Source organism: Varanus komodoensis, unplaced genomic scaffold, assembly GCF_004798865.1.
Source record: "Varanus komodoensis strain SLA01 unplaced genomic scaffold, ASM479886v1 scaffold42, whole genome shotgun sequence".
Lineage (NCBI taxonomy): Eukaryota > Metazoa > Chordata > Lepidosauria > Squamata > Varanidae > Varanus > Varanus komodoensis.
In genome coordinates this window covers 3,732,850-3,755,196 of record NW_025335972.1, presented here as the reverse complement: position 1 = coordinate 3,755,196, position 22,347 = coordinate 3,732,850, and the positions used below count along the sequence as shown (strand labels likewise).

The window sequence follows — 22,347 nt, the reverse complement described above, 5'->3', positions numbered from 1 at the left end:
CCACCGCCCCAGGCCCAGCCTTAATAGTAGGCCAAGCAAAGCTTTCCCCACTCTCTGTCTGCAAATGCATGTCAGCCAGGAAAAAAAACCCAAAGTATTGCAAACACAGGAGCCCTGACAAAAAATACATGCTAACTCTATTCCACTTCCCATGTGGATAGCAGCTGCTGCTACAGAGACAGTCAGAGCCAGAGGAAAGGTGTCTCTCTTCAGTTGAAAGAAGATGTGATGTGGCGGCAGTGCTTTGAACCCTTTTAATGTGGCATTTGTTTTCAAGCCAGCAAATGCATGTTCCAATCCATGTGCTTCCACCACATCCAAACCAGTACATCTTCTCTTCACCCTTAGTCATGTGTCCCCCAGCACTTTGGTTTAGAAACGAGTATATACTCAGGCATGCAGTTGGCAGAAGGGTTGTTTTGATTCTATATTATATGGTCACATTTCACTTTCCTCCTCACCCTACCTACTGACATCGCCCCATTTACCTCTGGAACATTTGGTTTGCTCTCCTGAGCTGGCCCACAGCATGTGCAGGCAGGACTGGTGTCAAGGGCGGGCTGCTCTGGCACCCGCCAAGCGCCCGCCCCCCACGAGTGGGTGCGCTCCTCCGCTTCACCTGGCGGCCTGCGCGTTCCCTTGCCGTTCATTCTGAGCCAGCAGTGTTGGCGGAGGAGCTGGAGAGGAGGAGCGGCAGGAGAAGCCACGAGCTGTTTGTTTGCAGGCCGGCCGGCAGGCTGGCCAGCAGCAGCTATGATGAGAAAGAGGAGGATGGATCCGGCGGCGGGTGCCAGTGGTAGGGAGACAGTCGACTCTCTGGAGGGGCTCCCCGTAGCGGCGCGCCCGAGGGCCTGCGGTGCAGAAAGCCCAGAGCAGAAGCGCCCTTGGCCGTGGCCCCGCCCCTTTCCGCGAGCAGCCTCCCCCCGCCCGCCTCAAAGCCCAGTACAAGCTCCTGGAGTGGCGCTGGTGGTGTGAGCGGCCTCTCCTTTCTCCTCAGCCGCCCCTGGTGCCGGTGGTGCCGCACAACCCCGCAAGCATCGCCAACGAGACCAGGGGCCACTTCGATGCGGTCAACGACATCCAGCGAGACCAGACCGCGCCTGCGCAGCACTGGCCCCACAAGGCTTCAGCTGCCCCGGAAGGCTCCGCCCCGCCCCCTGCCGTTGCGCCCACCAAGTCCACAGGTGCGGCAGAGGTGGTCGCCGGGAAGCGCCCTGACGGGGACGGCGAGCGGCGCAACTCGGGACCACAGGGGGAGGCGGCTGGGACTTAACACAAGAACAGCTGGGGATGAAATTGTGGGAGGGACGGTTATTGATGTTCCTCTGTGTAAAACACTCCATTACATACATATTTAAAGGGAAGCATATACTCTACCTATGGGGTGTGCATTATTGGTTCCCATGGAGTGCTTATCCTCAGAAATAGCAACTGCACCCCATCTTGGGATTGCCTCATCTTTTAAGCAACCTCACTTTCTCTCCACCTCCTTCAAATTTAAGCTGCATTAGCTTCAAACTGTTTATCTGTCTCTGCCCTCAACAGCTGGAAGATATTTCTAAACACTGCCAGCAGTAGACTCTGAAAACGGAAGTGAGTTTGCCATTTGTTAAGACTGCTTCCTTATTATTTTCTCTCACTAATCATGTTGGGCTGTTAGCCAGCCGCCAGCTTAACTGTGAGCCTATTGAGGCATGTTAGGATGCTGTCAAATATCCCTGACAATACAGAACCAATTCACCAATTGAGCTTTGACCAATGTGGGAGAATAGACATAGTTTCTGCAATAGAACAACTTTGTTCTAATGTGTCCTCACCCCCACCCTGCAACCTGTTCTCCTGAATTTGCTCCAGGGGCCTCCTGCTTTTTTCCTGAAACATCTGTAGCCAGAGCAAAATAAAACTAATAAACAAAAGCACCTCACCCTGCACTTTGTTCTGTAGCACCCAATCCCCACCCCCACCCCAGCCTAGTATTAAAATTTGGCTGAACATCAAGCCACAGTTGCTGGAGGAAGGCCAATACTTTCCTGACAGTCTTTTGTAGCTGACGGGGAGCATTAAGCAAGAGTTCAGCCCCTGCCAAACATGCAGGAGGCTCCTGGTGTGGCAGAGACTGTCCAGTCCCTCTTCCCTGGATTCTTCCCCACCACAGAAGCATCTGCGGGCTGAGCTCAGAGGTATCTCTGCCAGGAGGCAAAATAGCACAACAGGTGGCCCTAGCCTCCCAGCTGAGATGTGCTTTTTAAAAAGGAGCGCACTGTGCACTCCAATTCCTAATACCTCACTTTTATCTTCCTGGCATAGGGCCTTGGCATGACTGTCAAGCAGCTCAACAGGATGGGCAGCCCACTGGCATCACCATGCTGCAACCAACTGGTGCCTGGGGCATCTTCCAGGTTTGGTGTGACCAGGAGTATGATGGGGGCGGTTGGACTGTCATCCAGCGGCGACAGGATGGGTCGGTCAATTTCTTTATCACCTGGCAGCACTACAAGGTATGAAGAGGTGGCTCTGGGTGGAAAGCAAAGGGGCCCCAATCTTGGGGCTCAGGTGGAATGCAAAGAGCTATGGAATAGAAGTTCACTTGAATTTACAAGTCTGACAAGTAAGAACCCATGTCTGGGCTGGAAACTGAAGCAAACAGTCATGTGCAGCGGTGCTACAAGCAAAGAGGCATAAGATGGGTGCTGAGCCTTCAGTCCCATTATCACACAAGGCCCAAGTGGCAAGGACAGACAGAAAGACACCTGGGTGAGAATAGCTTAACCAGATGTGCCAAGGCACAGGTCTGTAGTGTGTCTGTGGTTCAAGGAGCTGGAAGAAGAGTTGACTCTAGCGATTCTGCCAAGGAGCAGAATTGGTGACACAAGAGTTACTCCTTGAGGGGTCAAACAGCAGAAGCTTATCCCAGAGGCACAGACTGAGTCTGGTTATGTGAGAAAGAGATGGTACTGAACCTGGGTGGCAGGCACTGGCGGTGAATGCCGAGGTGTCATGATTTAAACGGCTGAGGGTGCGCGTGTTTAAATGGATTCTCCCCACAGAGAGATTCCAGTAGTCTAGGCAAGAGAGCTGTAACTGCCCTGATTGGTAGGGGACCAGAAAGCCTAATCACACATTCTTCTTCCCTGCTTCCTCAGAGTGGGGGTGGAGAATGGGTAGCCTTGATCCACCACTGCTCCCATCAGCACCCAAGCAACAGGGCCAATGATCAGAAATGGTAGCTGCTACATGGTGCTTCCAGACAGACAGTTCTTAGAGCCAGCAACCAGGGGCCTCATGCCACTGCTCCACAATTTTCTCCCAGGCAGATTTTCTCAAAGAAGGAAAAAGATGGAAGCAGCGCTAAGAAAATGTGGGAGGGTCATGAATGGAAAGTGGCACATTCTGGGATCCCTGGAGCCTTCTGTGGCAGTGGCGCCATAAAAGCCTCACTGGGAAGTCCTCCTCATCTGAGATCAGGAGAGCCCCGGGTTACCTATGCCATTTCTGAGCCAGTACCAGCCTGCTGATACATCACCTCCTGTGTCTCCTTAGAATGGCTTTGGGAACTTGGAAGGTGAGCACTGGCTCGGGCTGGAGTCCATCCACTGGTTGACACGCCAGGGTTCATATGTGCTGCGGGTGTGGATGGAAGACTGGAGTGGCAGACAGGTTCATGCTGAATACGACACCTTTGCCCTGGAACCCGAGAGTGATTTCTATCGACTGAGGCTGGGGCGATATCAAGGCAATGCAGGTGACTCGCTCTCCTGGCACAACGGCCGACAGTTCAGCACGCTCGATCGGGATCATGATGCTTACTCAGGTAAGAGAGCACATGGGCCAGACGTGGAGAGACAACTATGCAGGAACAGTGAGAATCAGACAGAAGATGATGCTCATTCTGGATGTTTTTATCCTTGGTTTGGTCCCAGGAAGTCAGATTGGCGTGTGCAGCTCTTCTCCATGTCTCTGCACAAAACCTCTGCAGGAAGGTCATGTCATATAGAGACTAGTTTAAGGTTAACTCAAGAGATTTGTGGTTGCAGTGGGGAATCATAATTTTGGATCCCCAGCCACATCATGAAAACATAGGAACCAGCAATATAAACATATCCATAAGCATGAAGCATGAGCACAGGGTGGAGTCCTATGAAGAAGAATAAGGAGTCTACATTATTTTTTGTACATGGCACAAACTTTTTTGTCTGTCTGTCTGTCTGTCTGTCTGTCTCTGCTTTTATTTATTTGATTTATACCCCCCCTACCAAAAATGGCACTCAAGGCAACTTACAACAATTTAAAATAGACCAAAACAATGAATCACACTGAAGTACAATAATGTGTACAACAATGCATACAATAAAACATATTAACATACAATAAGGATAATAAACAATAGCAGCAGAATAAAAGCAACACCCAAGCCTCAGTCCCTGTTGAATAAAGTGGTCCTTGCCTCTCATTGGAAGAAGAGCAGAGAGGGAGCAAACCTGTCTGCCTTGGGATGAAGTTGTACAGTCTGGGAACAGCCACTAAAAGGCCCTCTCTTGCATCATCATCAGATGTGCCCCTGAGGATGGTCATCTCAACAGACAGGTTCCTCCAGCTTTTAAGGATAGACTAGGCTCATATGGGAGGCAGTGTTCTTTTGGTAGCTTTGTCAAAAGCTGTACACGGCTGCATAGGCCACAGCCATTTTGAATTCTGCCTGAAAACAAATTAGTAGCCAGTGAAGCTGCTGTGTGTAACACACTACCCAGTCAACCATCTGGCCACGGCATTTTGGACGAGCTAAAGTTCCTGAGCAGTTTGCAAAGGCAGTCCCATGCAGAGTAGGTTACAGTAGTCCAAAAAGCATGTTAACTAAAGCAAGTATGTCTGCATCCAGACCATACCTCTCTGGGAACACTCCTGGCCATCACAAAGAGTTAGGTCCAGGACCTAGTCCAAGAGTCTGCCCGCACTGCTTCAATGTAAAACCTAAGCTGGATAGATGACATGTTCACTTTAAAATGCTGAAATCTGTATTAGGGCAATACCTTTATCAGGGCAAGTTAGTGGTCACAGAGGAGTGTGCCTCTGGGGGCTGTTGTGGTATGTGTGAACTTGCTCACTATTGTCCCTCATATTTGCACAATGCATGCAGCATCGCAAAGAATCTAGTCTAGAATATTGTTGTATGGTTTAGTGGTTTACCTTTACAGTTTACCTTTAATGTGGTTTGCTTCAATGCTGTCCACTGGTTTCATTTCTAATTGCAAAATGATGATTGTTACTTGTTTCCCATTTCCCCGAGCAGTGAGGCCTACAATAATGTTAGGAGGATTCATTTCCTTTGAATGAAAAAGCACTGAGGCCCTAGGACATGGGTCCTCAAACTACAGCCCGCAGGATGGATCCGGCCTGCCATGGCCATCCATCCGGCCTGCGCTGCCGTTCGCTGCCCACGCGCGCACTTGCTGCACAGGCGGGGAAGTGGTGGCTTGCTCGCTCAGGGATGGTCTCTGAGTGAGCAAGCCACCGCTGCCCATATGCGTGCGTTCGCTGCCGCCTCACAGCGTGGGGAGGTGGTGGCTCGTTCAAGCGGAGATGGTCTCTGAGCGAGCAAGCCGCTGCCACCACCTGCCTCCCGTACACACACACTTCCCACTGCCTCATAGCGCAGGGAGCGGGGGAGGTGGTGGCTCGCTCTATTGGAGATGGTCTCCGAGCGAGCGAGCGAGCTGCTGCCACCACCACCTGCCTCCCGTATGCACATGGGGGTAGGTGGTGCACGCACAGCGTGGGGATGGGGGGAAGTGGTGGCTCGCTCAATTGGAGATGGTCTCTGGCCCCCTATCGAAAAGGTTTGGGGACCCCTGCCCTAGGAGGTCATTGCAATATTTGTTTGTTTACAAAATATACAAATGGAACATAGATAAAACCTATGGAGGCACGGATGCATATCTCCCTGTAAAAAGATTGTGGCAAGCCCGTCAGGGAATGCCTTCTCAAAAGAACCAGAATGTCAAAAACTCTCGTACAAGAGGTTTGGCTTGTACTTGCCCACCTTCCTGAGCACCGAGAATCTTGGAGAAAGGTGAAAAAGTAAGATGGCCCTTGGAGGAGCCAAGTCAAAACTGAGGCTGGCCACCCACTTCTCATGAATGAAGATTACTTACAGATTTAATTTCTCCTGACAGCTTGTCTTTTGACTGCTTAAAAAAATAAAGTCAAAAATAAGGCTTCACGTCTATAAGCCACTTTAAACATTGTTGATTAGGCAGAATGCAGAAATAAATACGTAAATATCTCCACTTTCTCCCAAGAAATCACTGAAAACATTGTTTGTGAGGATAATGAGCATTCTCAGTTTGAAACCCAGACAGCCAATCTCAAAGGTTGCCCTAGAAGTGTTACTAAAAACAATTCTCAGCAAATAGAAGCACAGACTGCACAGCTGCAGCCTTCAAATTCTCCTGTGATGTCAAGCTGATTCTAATGGCACCTGTTATCAGTGTTCGGTGATCAGTTCTTCGGTCCCCTCCCATCTTCTTTTCCTGCAGGGAATTGTGCCCACTACCAGAAAGGCGGTTGGTGGTACAACATGTGTGCTCATTCAAACCTCAATGGTGTCTGGTACAAGGGAGGGCACTACCGGAACCGCTATCAAGATGGTGTCTACTGGGCTGAGTTTCACGGTGGTGCCTACTCACTCCGTAAAGTGGCAATGATGATCCGGTCCACAAAAAGTACCTAATTTCTACTCGTGGGGGTAAGCAAAGACATACACCAATGCAGAGTCCAGACATACTTAAAAAACAGAGTCGTAGGGCTCTGGCAACACCCTACCATGTTTTTGTCAGCTATGTAGTCACCTCTCAGGGGCTGCCCTCTAAGGAAACTCTGGTAATACTACACTGATTGGCTGGGCGGCTGTACCATCACAAACCTGCCTACTCCCTTCTACTGTCCCTGGAACAGTTTTTCAGCTTTAAAAAATTGTTGTTTGATTAATGTAAATAATTAATGCAGCAACTTAAACAACTATAAACAGATGCATAGCCTGCTTGAAAGATGGGGAAAGAGAAAAGTTGAACAGGAAATTAATGTAAGGGTGTTGTTCACAGCATGAAAGCTGGGCAGGGAGGAGATTAGGTTCACAATCAATTTGGCATGTATATCTTCATTCTCCATAGTGTAGGCCTAGTTCAAATACAACAAAACATGGTTTGTTGTGACATGCATGAACTGACACAATCCTTGGGCTTGTGTGTTCCCCACTCCCCCTCACAGACAAGGCAAATTTCAGACTTCTGCTCCTCATTAGAACCAAGTCATAGCTTGTCCAAATTTTGAAAATGGTGGTTTTTTCAAACCATGATTTGTTATCAAACCAGAATAATGATTTGTTCTTGAATCCAGCCATGCTCATGCACATACATTATGAAGGGAAGACCCCTGATGAGACTGAAACAGAGACACCATCTGGACTGAGACGTCTTAATACAGGCAGCAAGGCTGCAGCATTTCAAGCATATCAGCCAAAGCATTGTCAGCACTACTCTGGCACTGCACAGGAGGGGTGTTCACTTCTTGAGAAGAACAGGGCTCGAGCCCACCAAGTTCTGGGAGCAACCCTGATGCTGAAATGGTACAGCTGAAATATTTGGACCCAGGAGTGTGTATACTTTACAAACACACTGTTGTAGATAAGAAATCTAATCTGAACTGACTTGAGAAAAAAAAACTTTCTACCCTACATTTCACAAATGGAAATCCAAGGCACAGCTGAACAAAACAGGCCCTTCTTTCAACATTGGTTTTAGACACCCTGATATAACCATGCAATGAAATGTGGGCTGTTTTGTGCAATCCAGCAGTTTTTGCCTTCTTTGTAAATAAGTGTTGCACCAACTGCCGCATGTTTAAGGTTAATTATTGAAGGGATGTTTCTGATAACAGGTATATATTTTGCAATATCTCTGTAGTGGCTGAGGCAATTCATGTTCTGTAGCCTCTACTTTCCAAATAGCAATTCTGCACGAAAGAAAGTAAAATCCTGAAACTAAAATATACCAATCCCATAAATGAAGACAATTGTATTTGTTTTGCTTTTGTTCACATATTGTTCATGTTCTTTTGTCCCACGTTCTCTGACAAGGAAATCTTACATGCTGTTCTCAAAATACAGTATGCAAATCTGCAATTAATTCAAATTTGCTCAGCATGCTTTTTTAAATTCTGCGCTTCTGCAGAGTTATTCCCGTTGTGGAAATCCCAGTTTTGAGAAGCCACACAGTAGCTGAGCCTCTTGAACGAGTATTTACAGATCTTCCCCCTAATTCAGGGAAGAGCTGCAGGGCAAATGCTGGCTTCTGCAGTATCACTCTACCTGCATGAACAGCCATGTGTACAATCAGGTGCTGTGGATCCAGCTCCTTCCCTGAGCCAGCTCCTGGTCTTGTACAGATAGAGCCCTGTCAGACTGCATTGCTCAGAAAACTGTTGTGCTGGAATAACCCAAGTTGTGAGGCAGGTTCAAGTCCCACCCCTGCCACTAGGTGGCCAAACTGGTTTACAATCTTGCATGTGCTATATAAGCATTAGTTTTACTTAATCCAAGGGTGGGAAACTGGGAATTGATTCTGGAGAAGAATTGCCTTAGACCAAAATAGAGGCTGTTTGACATCAGGGTTTACAAAAGCTGAGCAGGTCAAATATTCCTGAGGACATTCATTTATAGGATTGCCTTTAAGTAAAAGAGGATTTGATGGCACATAACAAGAATAAACTGCCTTGGGGGCACTCTACCCCCAGAGCCCTGTCCCCTGATCTAATCTGCCTCCATCCTCAGTAGAGAGAGGAGAGGCAAGAGGCAGTTGCTCTAGGCTTCTCTCTACACGGAGAAAGGGACCCAGAGGCCAGCTTTGCCCATCCCTCATTATTCATGGGGAGACTTGGAGAAAGCAACTGCACCCTCAGCCACAACCTGGAGGAATGGCTCTGCAGGTGTCAGCTGAGTCCACAGCTGGCTTCACTCTTCTTTCACCAACCCCGTCAGAAAGGTGAAGAAGAATTAACACTGGTGTCCTGAGGCACTGGCTGAAACCCCAGTGGACTTTGTGCCCTATTCACCAACAAGAGAAAGTACACAGCAGTTTGGGGGGGGGGGGCTGTGTGCATAGCAGATTTTGCCCCTTCTAGGATTGGAGGAAATCTCTGCTTAAGCCTTGAGGTCCAGGAGGGCCATCATGGTAGTTCCCATGACTGATTTAATATCAGTGATCCCATCAGCTACCAGTTCAGAGCACAGCCATGGGGGTGGATTTGGTTTCCCTGTTCCCGCTCTGTGTCATGCTGCAGTTGATGATGAAAAAGCACTGCCTTATGTCAGGCCAGATTATTTGTCCATCCTACCTAATCTTATCTGTTTTGACAGGCAACCATCACAAGCCTCCTGATGAGGTCTTTTCTATCACCTGGTAGCAGTTGCTCCTCACTGAACATGCTACAGACTGAACCTTTGATGTCAGCCTCTGATATGGGAACATGGATGTTCAAAACAAGCGTCCTGTTCCTAAGCTATTGCCCCATCCGTAAAGCAGCTTATACATATCCTATTTAAACCTGAGCTGCTGCCTAGTGTCTATAATTTCAGGATCAGAAGTTCAGATCTTGCATGCTTCTAGGCACCCTCCCAGCTGGTTCTCCCCAGCACAGACAAGTTGTTGGATCAATCTGATATGAATTGCAGCTGACCAACTGACCTGTAGAAATGAGACATCTCAATAGGAAAACCTATCATTTTAATTTCCAGCTTTTGTTGTTGCTGTTTAGAGAGGTGTTGCTATTCATCACAGCAAGAAAGAACACCATCAAGTTCATCTTATACATTAACACTTGGTAGAAAATGCATCTCCACAAATGAAAGAAAGCTCAACATAAATCGGAATGCTTTCAACTTGGATATCAGACTATTAAGATCACACATATGCTCACATATGCAAGGCATTGTATACGGTAGGCACTAATATGACTCCCTAAGAGCGAGGCTAGTAGCACACAAATGCTGCATCAGCTATTTGCTTGTTTATAAAAGCTGTTGTTTGACTTTAAACCCCGAGTGCAATTTCCAGCAATAAAATCTCAAAATTCAAGAGAGATTCTAATAAAACTGCCCTTCATGTTCACATGTGACAGATTTGGATTCTCTGAACAGGACTGTAACTGGAGCATTGGTACACATAATAGTGCTTCTCCAACTCCCCCATTTCTGATTTTTGGTCCCAAGAGATTATTGTGGTTAGTCTGCCTGCCCTTTGAGGTAGGTGACTTCCACCAGAGGAAAGGCTCTGCTTAGTCGAGGTCCCTCAGCCTGGTTTTAGGAGATTCCCTGCTCTATACTCCACTGTTAACCTGTTCAGTGGTGTCTCCTGAGTCTTCAGGAGAAACCACTTCTAGCAGTGCAGTTGATCCCATGTAATTCTGAATCAAACTTGGTCTTTGGCTGACTGCTAGTTGTTGCATCACCCCACTAACCTATGTTTTCCAAATGGCTAAAAGGAACCTTTGATTTCTTGCCACACTAGCTTGAGGAGAGAAACATCCAAGCACGTTCTTGCTGCAAGTTCTCTGAGGAGAAAGGCATCATCATCCACCTAAAGCAGCAATAAACACTCCCCAGAAAAGCAACTTGGCCCCTCACCTTGTCATCTTGCCAGTTTGGCTGGTTTTCAAAGAGCTGAAGTCACGTGCCTCTTCCCTAACTGCAAGTCCATCCAGTGTGAGCTGCACTATGGACACAAGCCCAGCAGAAACTCACCCTGTAGCACACAATCCTCTCATTCCAGCTGCACACCACTCTTTGGAGAGTAGCTGGAAGATCGTGCTGGACAGCACGTAAACATGTCGTGTTTGATTTTTTTAAGGTCGATTTGACGATCAGAAGTTTAGACCGTGTCAAGTTCCCCATGCAACCAATAGAAGGTGTCAAGGAGGGCTTGGACCGGACAGAAGGGGCATATCTGCACCATTAGCTTGTGCTGGATTTAGACCAAAGAATCTAGAGAAGTGTAGCTTGAAGGTGCTCAGACTGCTGGGTTGCAAGAGACTACTAGGTCTCAATCATACACAATCTCACAGACTAGCAATTTTTTCTGAGGATAAGAAAAAAGCAAGTTTTTTCAAATTGCTATCAAGAGCAATTTAAACCTGTGGTTTCATTACATCTGAAAGATATGCTCTTTGGAGCGGAAATCGGTAATAGGCAACAAAGCCCAGGAAAAGCCACCTTGAGAAAGAGGTCTAGAAAGGATTACTGAGTGGGTCCAGGCATGAAGGACTGCCATTCATGCCTGCTAGTAGAATTAGCAGACCCCCGAGCCTCATGGAATACGAAGACCATTCCCTCCCTGTCCACCACAACTTGCACTTCAACTCCCCCGACCTACTCTGGGCATCCAGGCATTAATTGCTGCTCCTGCCATCCTCTTCTTCATCTTCTTCTTTCAGATCTTCCAGGATGAGCTCATCGACGTCCCAGCATGCCAAGCTGCCTTGGCTTAAGCAGGTGGCCACTGTGGAGCCGGTACTGTCATGCACTTGGCTGGGGCAGATCACTTTGGGCAAGCCATTCTTGGCCCGGCTTCGAGGATGCACACAGTGGGTTCCGGGTATGTGGGGCTCTGCAGGAGAGGAAGGGACACCAGCTGATTTGGGCAAGCACATCCGCAACCCACTTCTCCAGGATGAATGTGGAGGATCTGTTTTGTTGGAATGGCCCCAGCCACACATTAATTCCCCACCCAGCTGGCAGTGTGATTGTCTCCCAACTCGCACAAATCATTTCTGTGCTCACACTGGGCTACCAGTGCAAGATTGATGCTAGTGCCAAGAGGTAGCAGCAAAGAGAAAAGTCCTCTAAAAAAAATAATCTGCACATCATCCCATTTCGCTCAAACATGAGCAGGAAATGTATTTTGTAAAGAGAAGAAGGCAAATACACCAGGAAGGTGCTTTTTCCCCCAGCCAAAGGCCATGGCTGAGCTGGCAAAGTATTTTGTTTTTTTATAAAAATCAACACAAGATTTTCAACTCCCATTTCTGCAAACAGAAATTGGGCACTACTTACCATCTCACCCAAAGACTCCACACATGCATGGCAGGAGCCTTCTCACCTGGAAGAGACCCATGGTTTTGCAGTTCTTAATTGTGGCACATACCTCTTCGGTTGTAGCAATCCTCTGCAAAGCAGGAGTGCTGTTGCCTGCCTCGTGGCCCTGGGGTCTTGCGAGGTGGAATGATACAGCTTGGGTATACTGGGGTATGGCAACTGTAGCAGGGAGATGGAGTTCCCATCTGGCCTGATCCCCTGCAGAGAGAGGGCAGGAGTTCCTTTATTCATTATTTCTGCCACATTCTGATCTCCTACACTTTTTATTAGGGGTTTTTTTTTTACAGCTCTCTCTGGAAAACCATTACATACAGAGAACATAACACAAAATGGCAAGAAATTCATTTAATGTGCAATAGCTATATGGTATGGCTTCATATACTTCACTTCGCAAGCCTGTAAGAAACTCCAGAGTCATGCTATTAGGTGAAGGCAGGAGATGAATGGAGCTGTCATGGACAAGATGGCTTTCCTTCATGGGGTGCCACAAGTCAGAGACAACAAGCTATTGGGTTTAGATTCCTTATAGTGTCTTGTACATTGACAAATAAACAAGCAGAGCCTATTTGAAGTGAGTAGATTCCCCAAAAGCGGGAGTAGATGCCCAGAAAGCAAACTGCAATTTCCCCACAAGGCTGCACTTCTTGTTACCTAACTTGAGCTAGACATTCTCAGTGCACAATCTTTTCCAATAGCAAACTACTTCTTCTGTTCCCCTCGACTGGAAGGATGTTGCCAGCTCAGTTTCCAAAAGCTTGACAGAAATTTTCAGTTATTAGGAGACCACCTTCTGTCATTTGCTCCCATTAATGAAATGATAAATTATCCTGGGCTATTAGCCATCCATCAGAGCAACAAAGTATGAGCAACCTTAACACCAGTATTCAGTTCAGTAGATTTATCATATACAATTATAACAGGTTTTCCAGGCCTACTTCCATATAGTTTGGAATGGCGAATGTAGGTACTAAAGCCCTTGGTCCCAGACTCACAGTTCTTGTCTCTCACCTGAAGGTGCGCCCACATGCAGTACAGCTGAACTCTGCTATGCCCCACATTTTGTTGAAAGGCACTGGGTCATAGCGAACTTTGCACCAGGGGCAACGGGACACCTGTGGAGAGCATCAAAGTAGCAGATTAGCAGGCACCAAAACCCCAGCAATGATCCACCCTACCTGGGCACAGCAAAGGTCAACTAGAGGTGGCAACAGCAGAGTCCTGCAGAGTCTCTAGAGCAGAGTGTTGGCAGGGGTGCAGCCCTGAAACTACTTCATCCCTGCCATTTCTTTAAGGGCAGTGTTTGTTTCTATATTCTGAGCTCTACTGAGAGAAAATATGGCAGGCTGGAGTCATCATGAGGTAAGAAATGGAAAGCAGGGGCGTGGAAAGGATTGACACATGCCCATGCTACGTTTTCTGCCTTCCACACAACACCACATCAACACCCCACCCCCACTCTCACCCCAGTTTTTAAAAAGGCCTTTACCCTTTATATAGATTTGATGACAGACAAGTCATCTTGTGGGCAACAGGCTAAACATGATCCAACAATGCGATGTGGCCGCAAAACGGGCAAATACTATTTTGGGATGTATTATCGTAAGTATTACTTCCAAATCATGAGAAGTAATAGTTCCCCTATCCTCTACACTAGTCAGACCTCATCTAGAATACTGTGTCCAGTTCCGTAGGATATGGAATAATCATGTTGCGACAAACCAGCTTCAGGCTAGATATCAAGAAAAGCTTCCTCACCGTCAGAGCAATATGCCAGTGGAACCAGCTGTCTAGAGAGGTGGTGGGCTCTCCCACACCAGCAACATTCAGAAAGAAACTGGACAGTCATCTGAGTGGGATGGTATCAATTGGAGTCCTGCAACAGCAGGGGGCTGGACCCACTGGCCTTCTTGGTCCCTTCCAACTCTGCTAGTCTTTGATTCTATGAAGTTTCAACACAGGCCAGCCACCATCAGCAGGAAACAGGAACAGGTAGCCCTCCTGATGTTGTTGAACTACAGCTCCCATCAATCCCGGCCTACACAGCCTTTGGTGATGAATAGTGGAAACTGCTGAACATCGACGTCTGCAGGGTCATATATTCCCTATTCCTGATCTTGAAAACAATTTTAGCTTTCAAATGGGAGTTGGGAGATAACAGAAAGGAGAAAGAATTGGGACAGACAAGAGTAGCTAAAGAGAATATCCAGGTAAGACACCCATCTTTCTTGGAGCATCCACTCAAAAGGCCAACTTGTGGCCCAATCCAACCCCTTTAGGACTGTTCTGATGCATGCGTGTGTACACACCCACCTGTTTTCTCTCAGGGACTCGACGCCACCACATCCTGTCACAGCCCTGGCAGGAAAACTGGTGATCAACAGGGGGGATGCGGTTGTTTTGGGCATTAGTGAACATGCACAGATTCTCCTCTGTCAGAGGCAAGACCTTTAGCTGCTGAGCAACTTCCTGGAGAGAGTAAACAGGATGTGTGAGGCTGCAATCTTGTGGGTTTCTAGTGTCTTGCAGTTTCCCTCCAAAAGGTGAAAAGGTGTAGAGTACCCTGCACCTTGCCACAGATTAAGCTCCTTCCCATGCCTTCCCAAATTGTGCAAGTGTTACTGAGAAAAAGAGTGAGAAAAGGCAGGTGTGGGGGGAAAGAAAGGACAAATTTGTTAGTCCCATTCCTCCTAATGGGCCTGGATGGGTCCCGGCCATCTTGGAGAGGGAAAAGGAAGTGGGTTAGAGTTCCCCTGGGAACAGCTCGTGGAGGGCAAGGTGCAACCATGCAGCTTGAGAGGTAAAACAGTCCTTTCTATTGCTTTTTAGAACAAATTGATATACTGATTCATGCAGCTGCTCATAGATGACCTTATGGAATGCAATCTAGACAAAGGGAAGCAGACTGTGAGTCCTTCCTGATGAGGCCTTTTATAAGCCCATCACTGGGTCTCATTCACAGAATTTTGAAAGGAGTCTATCCAGTTAAGATAGCTTTGCCAGAGCCGATACCATTGATCTGGGTGCTCTGATACTGAGTAGGTACTAAGAACTGTCATCTGAAATGGGGACTTTGGGGACTTCTTACAAGTTCATATGTCAGGCAGGAACCCAAAGGGTGCAGCAGTACTCCAAGTAATGTTTTATTTGTATGGAAATTATGTTGCACTTTCCTCCTACTTCACTTGCCTTAAGCTTGGTGAAACCTCCCTTGGCTTCATCCCAAACTGTCTAGAAGCATTATGATTAGGGATGAGGAATGGAGTCCCTTGCGCACCTTGGAGTCAGCATTCCTCTTTGAATTCTCAAGCAGTGGGAAGCTTTCTGGGCTCGGGGCAAATGCAGTTCGGGTTCAGCAGAGAGCAATGCATGGGCTAGCTGGAGCCAATTTGTGCCTGAGACCGGCTGGGTTTGGCACTGCCAGTCGCTCTCCTCTCCTGCTCTGTGAGCAGCAGCACTCACTTGTTCTCAAGCTACCAGGGTGGATATGACAGCTGATCTGCACAAGACCAGCAGAAGGCCATGGGAGCTACATCTCAAAACTAGAAGGAAGAGCAGGAGGAGAAGGAAGAGGAGAAGGAGTTGTCTTGTGACATCCTGAAGATGAACAGATTATGGCAAAAGCTTTCATGGAAAAGGGTCCATCACATACCATGTATACAGTATTATCCTAGGCTGGCAGATTTATATTCAGGTATAAAAACAGAAAATAAAATAGTGACTCCACATGGAAGCAAAGTGAAAATACAGTATGTGACAATTACTTTGGCACAGTAACTTTTCACATCCTAACTATGCTAAGGACTGGTAATAAACATCCTAGTTTTGCTAAGTCAATTAACATTTGTAGGTGGATAAAAATCTGCTATCTCAGTTGAAATATAGCTGCCAACTTTGCACGTGTGATGAAGCTGACTCTAGTTCTCAAAGGCTTATGCCGTAATAAACATATTCATCTCGAATGTGCCACAAGATTGGTTTTTGCTACAAAAGATTAATGCTTCAACCTCTCTGGAAACAATCACAAAACTGGTTCAGCCCCACATGACTGTGCATATCCCAAATGGTTTAATTCAGATTCTTTATCCTTTATCATGCTGGGAGTTAACGTGTGACTGAAATGAAGTTGTGATTGTCTGTTCATAGTCCCTGCACTAGCCAAAGGAGGCACTGTCTTGTTAACAATTAATTTGCACAGAATACCAAGCCATGCCCTTGTCAATATGGTGGCTTTTCATTTTCCCTCTCCCCTCGTTCTCCCCCAGCCTATGGTTCTGCCACAACAGCCCAAACCTGTTTCTACTCTCACCATGATTTTATCATCATTCTTCGCATCTGGTTTCTGTAAAAAGAAGAAATAAAGGGTTGATGCACACAATTGTTAACTTCATCAGTGGGTGTTGCTGGGGTACTGAAAGACAGTCTGAGCATATCCATCCCAAATGCTCTGTTTATAAATCCTCATAGTTTCCCTGTGTCATCTGACAGAGCATCCTTTTCCAGCTTAGTTCATGCCAGATGAACTGACTGTGACCCCCCCAGCATTCCTGGCTATTTGTCCACACTGGCTGGGGCTGAGGGATGTTGGAAGTCCAAAATATCAGAAAGGTCCCAGGTTGGGGAAGGCTGCTATAGAACCAAGAACAGGGTTTTTTTTTTAAAGCACAGGGCTAATGCTGAAATGTTTGCACGTATGCACACATACAACATATTTCATAAATCAGCATGAGCATTTAAGTGAATATACCTTTGTAACTTCTACTGAAATGTTAAGCAGCTTATTCTTCCTTTGCATCTTGTCCACCACTCTGCCCCAACTTTCTTTTTTTACCTGTCATCTCTTCCTCTATTTTTTAAAATATTTCTTTCAATTCAACAACTAAGAAAATGGAAGTTGTGCCACTGCTATGAACCAGCTTTGGTGCAACCCACTTGTGGGTCCTCCTGACCCACTGAATACTAATATAATGTGGAGTTAAAAGCTGCATTGCTTTCTGAAATTCTTACAAAAGTGGTAGGCATTTTCAGAGTGAGGCTTGGCGGACAAGATGAAAGCATTTGGATGATCCTATCTTGGCTTAATATGCCAAGTTGTGAATAAGCCTTTTGCCTCTGCATGCAGTTTCTCCACTTTTCCCTTCAGGTAAACTAGCCAGGAATACTTCAGTTGGCAATAGTTTCCTATTTTTTTTCCAAACTGGGAAACTGGTTAATATCAGCCTTAGAACAGGGCAGGATATGAGAAGAACTTCAGCTCATTTAATATCCTGGCTCATATCAAAGTTGTCATCATTGCACACACAATCAGTCCAAGGATGGTGGTGGTGCTTGAGCTGGAAAATCCACAGGTGTCTTCCCTTCCCCTAATGATTATGGTCACAATCCTCCAGGAAGTTAGTTCTCTTACACAGGCCTGGCAGCTCTTTCCCTCCAGAGGTTTTCTTTTCTTTGAGAGTAGTGCTGCACTTGCCACTTCTGACCACCATCCCCATCCCCTGCCAACACAGGGGCAGGGGCTAACGGTGTGCGAAGCCCTTTGGACTTGCCGAACAAACCACCTGATATTCTCTTCAATGCAACATGCCAGAAGGCGGATAGCACTTCCCAGCAATTACCAAGCACTTTCTGTTTTTCCACCTGGAAGTGGCAAAGAGGTCCTTTGAGGCTTGTCCAAGTTATGTCCTATTTTGTTTCATTAAAAGTTAAGAAGCATCTCTGTTGGCAAGTGCAACCAATCATAGGGAGAGATGAAAAATACGTCAGGGAAATAAGCTCCACAAAGTGGCACCTCCCCCTCCCCTCCCCCTCCTCCCTTAATCACCTTTTTCTTCAGCTCTTCCAGCTTTAGCTTATTCAGCACCTTCTAAAAGAAGAGAAAAAGTGTTGGAAGTGGCTCGCCAACGGCAAGACGGGATGGCCATATTGGATCCATCAAGTATGAGATACACATACACATAGATATGGTAACATCTTTTACCAACTTAAGGGCTTCTCTACATGAGCTAACCCACTGCCGGCTGGGGGCTCTTCCTTCTGACCTTGCTGCAGAGGAAAATGCATCCTTTCTATGGGGCTTCTTCTGAGGGTTTATATGTCTCAGCCTTTCTATACATGCAATTGCCAACCACAGGGTGGCAATGTGGTATAACTGCTGTATAGTAGGCTTTTGTCTTTTCACAAAGCTTTTATTCCAGTTTGTCATGGTTTAAAATTTGAGCCGATTTTCCTTGCTCCCCAAAAACAAAACGAAACGAGACAAAATGAAACAACCCTGTGAAAAAGAATGGAGTAGTTGGGAGAGAGGACAATGGAGGACAACGACACCATGAAAAGGTCCTGCACCATAAAAAGGTCCTGCAAGTTCACGAGTGCACCCTAAATACCTCATGTAGAGTCCACATGAGAATACACACACATGCAAGTTAAAGCAAACGCTTCATAGCCTAAAGTGTCCGATCCTGCCTAATTTTGGAAGCTAAGCAGGGTTGGATCTGGATGAAATATGGATGGGTGACTTAAAATGTTGTGAACCACCCAGAGTGATTTGGGCATGGGCAGTATAGAAATGTAATGAATAATAATGATACTAGGGAATGCAGGGAAGGCAGCCACATTTTCAATAACATAGGGCTAGTATTAAAATGGGTCAACTCTGGCGGTTAAATAATTTCCCCACTCCCTGCTTCCCACATCAACCCTTCTAGCCCCTTGGGAATGATATAAGGGAACTTAAGTGATCCTGCTGAATGGGATAAGCTGCCGGGGGAGTGGGGGGAGCCGCCTAGGGATGCCGTTGGTGGAAGAGGCAGCATGTGGCTATTTTAAATAAATAAATATGTGTGGAAAAGGAGGGCTCCACAAATTTCAGCTGGAGGGCCTTCCATGAGCAGAACCCCTCTTGTGGAAGGCAGATCCTGGATTCAACTCATTTACTTTAGTGGGGGCCAAAGCCCCCCAGTGAGAAGAAGGACCATCTTCTTGCTGCATTCCCCTCCATTTCCCTGCCTTCCCTACAAGCAATGATTGATTGTTAAGTGCCCATCTCAGACTTAGCTGTATTCTTAGTTACACCCACATATTTTAATGGTCTGGCTCAATACGGGGGCACATCTACTTTGCCCCAAAGTAGAAACATGAAGCTGTCTTTGGAAGTGCAAGGCACTGCGTGATGTGAACTTGCACCCCATCACAGGATGGAGCTGGGACAGCTCAGCAGGGGAGTTTCATTTAATAAACCTTTAGGATGTTGGAGTTGTTTCTATTTATAGTTTGCCCGATCCAAAATAATTGGAGGAATATTTAAAATGAAAACACATAAACAAACAAGAGAAGAGATTAAAATGTAGAGGAAATATCTGGCACCAGTGTCTACTGAGTGCCTGCAATCTTGTGCCACTGACATAAAATGGCAGTAAAATTCCAGACAACTTCCCAGTTAACAATTAACAGATGCACTGTGAAATTCCCGAGGCTTTAGTGATAGAAACATAGAAACAGAGTGAGTCAGAAGGAGTCTCCCAGGCCATCTAGACTGACCCCCGGCTCCACTCACATGCCTACCATGTGCATGTCCAGCCTATCTTTGAACACCCTCACTGATGGGGCCTCAACCACCTCCCACAGAAACCCATTCCATACCCTCGGAGTCCTACCTGTCAGGAAGTACTTCCAGGCATCCAAATTGAATCTTGGTTCCTTGAGCTTGGCTCCATTGGAGCACATCTTGCCCTCCTCTGCAGGGGAGAACAGGTCTCTACCCACCTCCATGTGACACCCCCTCACGTACCTATATGTTGCCAACAGATCCTCTCAGAGTCTCCTCTTCTCCAGGCTGAAGAGACCCAGTTCCCTCAGTCTTGCCTCATCTGGCTTCCCCTGCAAACCGGCCACCAACCTTGTGGCCCTACGCTGCACTGACTCTAACCTGGCTATACCCTTCCTGTAAGCCCAGAACAGAAGGCTAAACTTTAGTGATAAAGCCTCAGTGCTACTGTGGTGACCCCTGTGATATCTGTAGGAGGACAAGTCAGCTCCAAAGGCACCATTTGCTGAATGGCCTCTTGGGCACACTGTGGTCCCTGGGCAAAGCAGCCATGCTGTTGCATCCCATGACTTGTTGTTTTGTATAAGCAGACCTACTGATGGATTCAGACAACACACTAATCCAATGATCAAGGGTTGGGTGTGGGTTGTTGGTTAATTGTGTGTTATTGTTGAAAGGAGGGTTACTGTGTTGCCTGAACCAAGCTAGCACATCATGAATGCTTAGTTGTTGGGTTGTGACCTGTGGTTCGTTCACCATTGTCTATTCTCTCAGCTTGGTTCAGACAACATGCTAACACTTATTGCAACAACAGCCCATGGTTCAACAGCAGCTCATGTTCAACCCATACTCAGTCTTTGAGGGCGGGTTATCATGATAACTGAACCCAGCCATGAACTAGAGCATCCCAACATTAGGGTAGATGTCGTCCCAGAAAGCAGATGCAGGCAGCTAAGGCTTGATGCAGGGTGGCAGAGGCAGGGCTACAAGAGGCCCCACTCCGCTCAGTGCCGTCTCTAGAAGGGCAGGGTCCTCTCCATGGCCATGTTCTCCTGGGACAAGAGAAGCAGTGAGAGAGTCATTGGAGCCAGAGTCTTCAGGACAGGCTGATCTCCTTGGGATGGGGAGATACCTACAGGGATGCCAAAAGTCCTCCCCAAAGCGGGATATCCAGGGGCTTGGCATTTGCGCCTGTCAGGAGATGCCGAGTCTAGGGCCATGCTATAAAACCCACACAGGGGGATCAAACCTCAGATGAGGCGGCTTCTTGGGCCCTCTCCTGCTGCTGGGAGAAAAACATCTTCCAAACTGCTTTTCTGGAAAGCAACTTGACAGGATGATATTTGAGAAGGAAAAGAAATCTTATGGATGATTATTTAGAATTGTTTCGGTACATGTGATTCTCTACATTGTGAGCCGTCCTGAGATGCCGAGGCATAAGGGACGGCATACAAAAATTTTAAATAAATAAAATAAAATAGATACATGTGTTGTGTGCTTATATGTTGGCATGCAAATGGCTTTAGTATTAAGTATAATGTGTTTCTAAGGGTCTTAAAAGCATTCAGAAGGCTTCAGCTATTGGGCAGCATAGAAATATAGTGAATGAACAAAAATGATCAACAGGGAAAAGATTAAGGTCCTCTTTCCTCCTCATCTTTCAGCCAGTCTGGACCACAACCTCCAGTGGAAGCTTTCTTAAAGTACAGAGGGGAAACCTACATCAAACTGGGAGAGACATGTGAATTGGCTCTTAGCCATGACTCACAATTTGTAGGTAAAATTAATTAAGCTCTTTCTACTCTCCTTCCCACCTTAGCATCCATGGATGCCCTTCCAAAGTGGGGAACTAAACAGCAGATGGGGAGGGGGGGTGATTTTCAAAATTGCTCCCCGTTCAATGACCAATTTCTCCAGGTTTCAGCCTCTGCCAAAGATAAACAGAGTGCACATTACCAAAGCCACAGGATCACTGTCGAGGCTGCCTTCAGCGCTTGTGTCCATATCTAAAGAAGAACACATTGTGAGGTTAGCTGGGTGTGTACAGTCAAAATAAAGAAGGCCTCAGCTTTTGAAACTCAGGAAGTTAAATTTAGCAACCGGGAAAGGAAGACAATCTGTGATTTCGGGGGGGGAGGGAAATGTGCAAAACACCAAAATCTAATCGACATCACTTCACATTCATTTGTATGCTTTACTGCTCAAGGATTAATGTGGGGAAATCTGCACTGCAGCCCCCTCCCTGCATTGATGGGGCACATGCTACCAAATGCTTCTGGCTGGAAACCTGAGTTTGTGTCGCAACACAAATGCATTTGCAGGAAGTGCTGACAAGGAGAAGTATGCAGAGAAATTACCGTTAAAGCCTGCTTTGTTTTCTGCTAGTTGTAACTCAGCTATGCAAAAGTGCAAAGGAGGGAAAGGAGATGTTTTTATAATCCTCCTGCTGCTCCCTCACAAAAAAATCACAGAGGAGGAGAAAAGGTGCTGCTCCTTGCTCCAGTCCTCCCAAGCCTGTGGAATCAGCAGCACCCCCTTCTCCTTCACTCAGAATCAAGCAAGCGAGCGAGCAAATATGCCCCTTCCCAGAAGGACTTTCCCAAAGGTTAGCTCCAAGGAAGTGTATGTGATTTGGTGGGATGAGACTCTGCATTTCAGCAAGTTG

The 22,347-nt window shown here is 46.8% G+C and overlaps 2 protein-coding genes across 7 annotated transcripts in view; one reads left to right on the top strand and one right to left on the bottom strand.

The window, feature by feature from the left end:
* The window catches only part of ANGPTL6 (angiopoietin like 6), a 34,211-nt gene extending 26,031 nt beyond the window's left edge, over positions 1-8,180 (top strand). Inside the window, exons 3-7 of one of the 2 annotated variants that reach the window (XM_044443535.1) lie at positions 998-1,184; positions 2,308-2,498; positions 3,541-3,811; positions 6,534-6,742; positions 7,393-8,180. In XM_044443535.1, the coding sequence (XP_044299470.1) occupies positions 998-1,184; positions 2,308-2,498; positions 3,541-3,811; positions 6,534-6,727 (843 nt within the window). In that variant the 3' untranslated portion in view covers positions 6,728-6,742; positions 7,393-8,180. Of the gene's footprint in view, positions 1-997; positions 1,185-2,307; positions 2,499-3,540; positions 3,812-6,533; positions 6,743-7,263 lie in introns of both variants that reach the window. The other variant, XM_044443536.1, reaches the window with a different exon arrangement.
* The window catches only part of SHFL (shiftless antiviral inhibitor of ribosomal frameshifting), a 48,794-nt gene that overhangs the window by 15,145 nt on the left and 11,302 nt on the right, over positions 1-22,347 (bottom strand). The window contains exons 3-10 of one of the 5 annotated variants that reach the window (XM_044443539.1): positions 21,639-21,688; positions 17,961-18,002; positions 16,449-16,481; positions 14,453-14,608; positions 13,151-13,254; positions 12,192-12,340; positions 11,421-11,654; positions 3,776-4,135 (exon numbers count right to left, since the gene is read on the bottom strand). In XM_044443539.1, the coding sequence (XP_044299474.1) occupies positions 11,437-11,654; positions 12,192-12,340; positions 13,151-13,254; positions 14,453-14,608; positions 16,449-16,481; positions 17,961-18,002; positions 21,639-21,688 (752 nt within the window). In that variant the 3' untranslated portion in view covers positions 3,776-4,135; positions 11,421-11,436. Of the gene's footprint in view, positions 1-3,775; positions 4,136-9,759; positions 11,655-12,191; positions 12,341-13,150; positions 13,255-14,452; positions 14,609-16,448; positions 16,482-17,960; positions 18,003-21,638; positions 21,689-22,347 lie in introns of those variants that run through there. The other 4 variants (XM_044443540.1, XM_044443541.1, XM_044443538.1 and 1 more) reach the window with 4 other exon arrangements.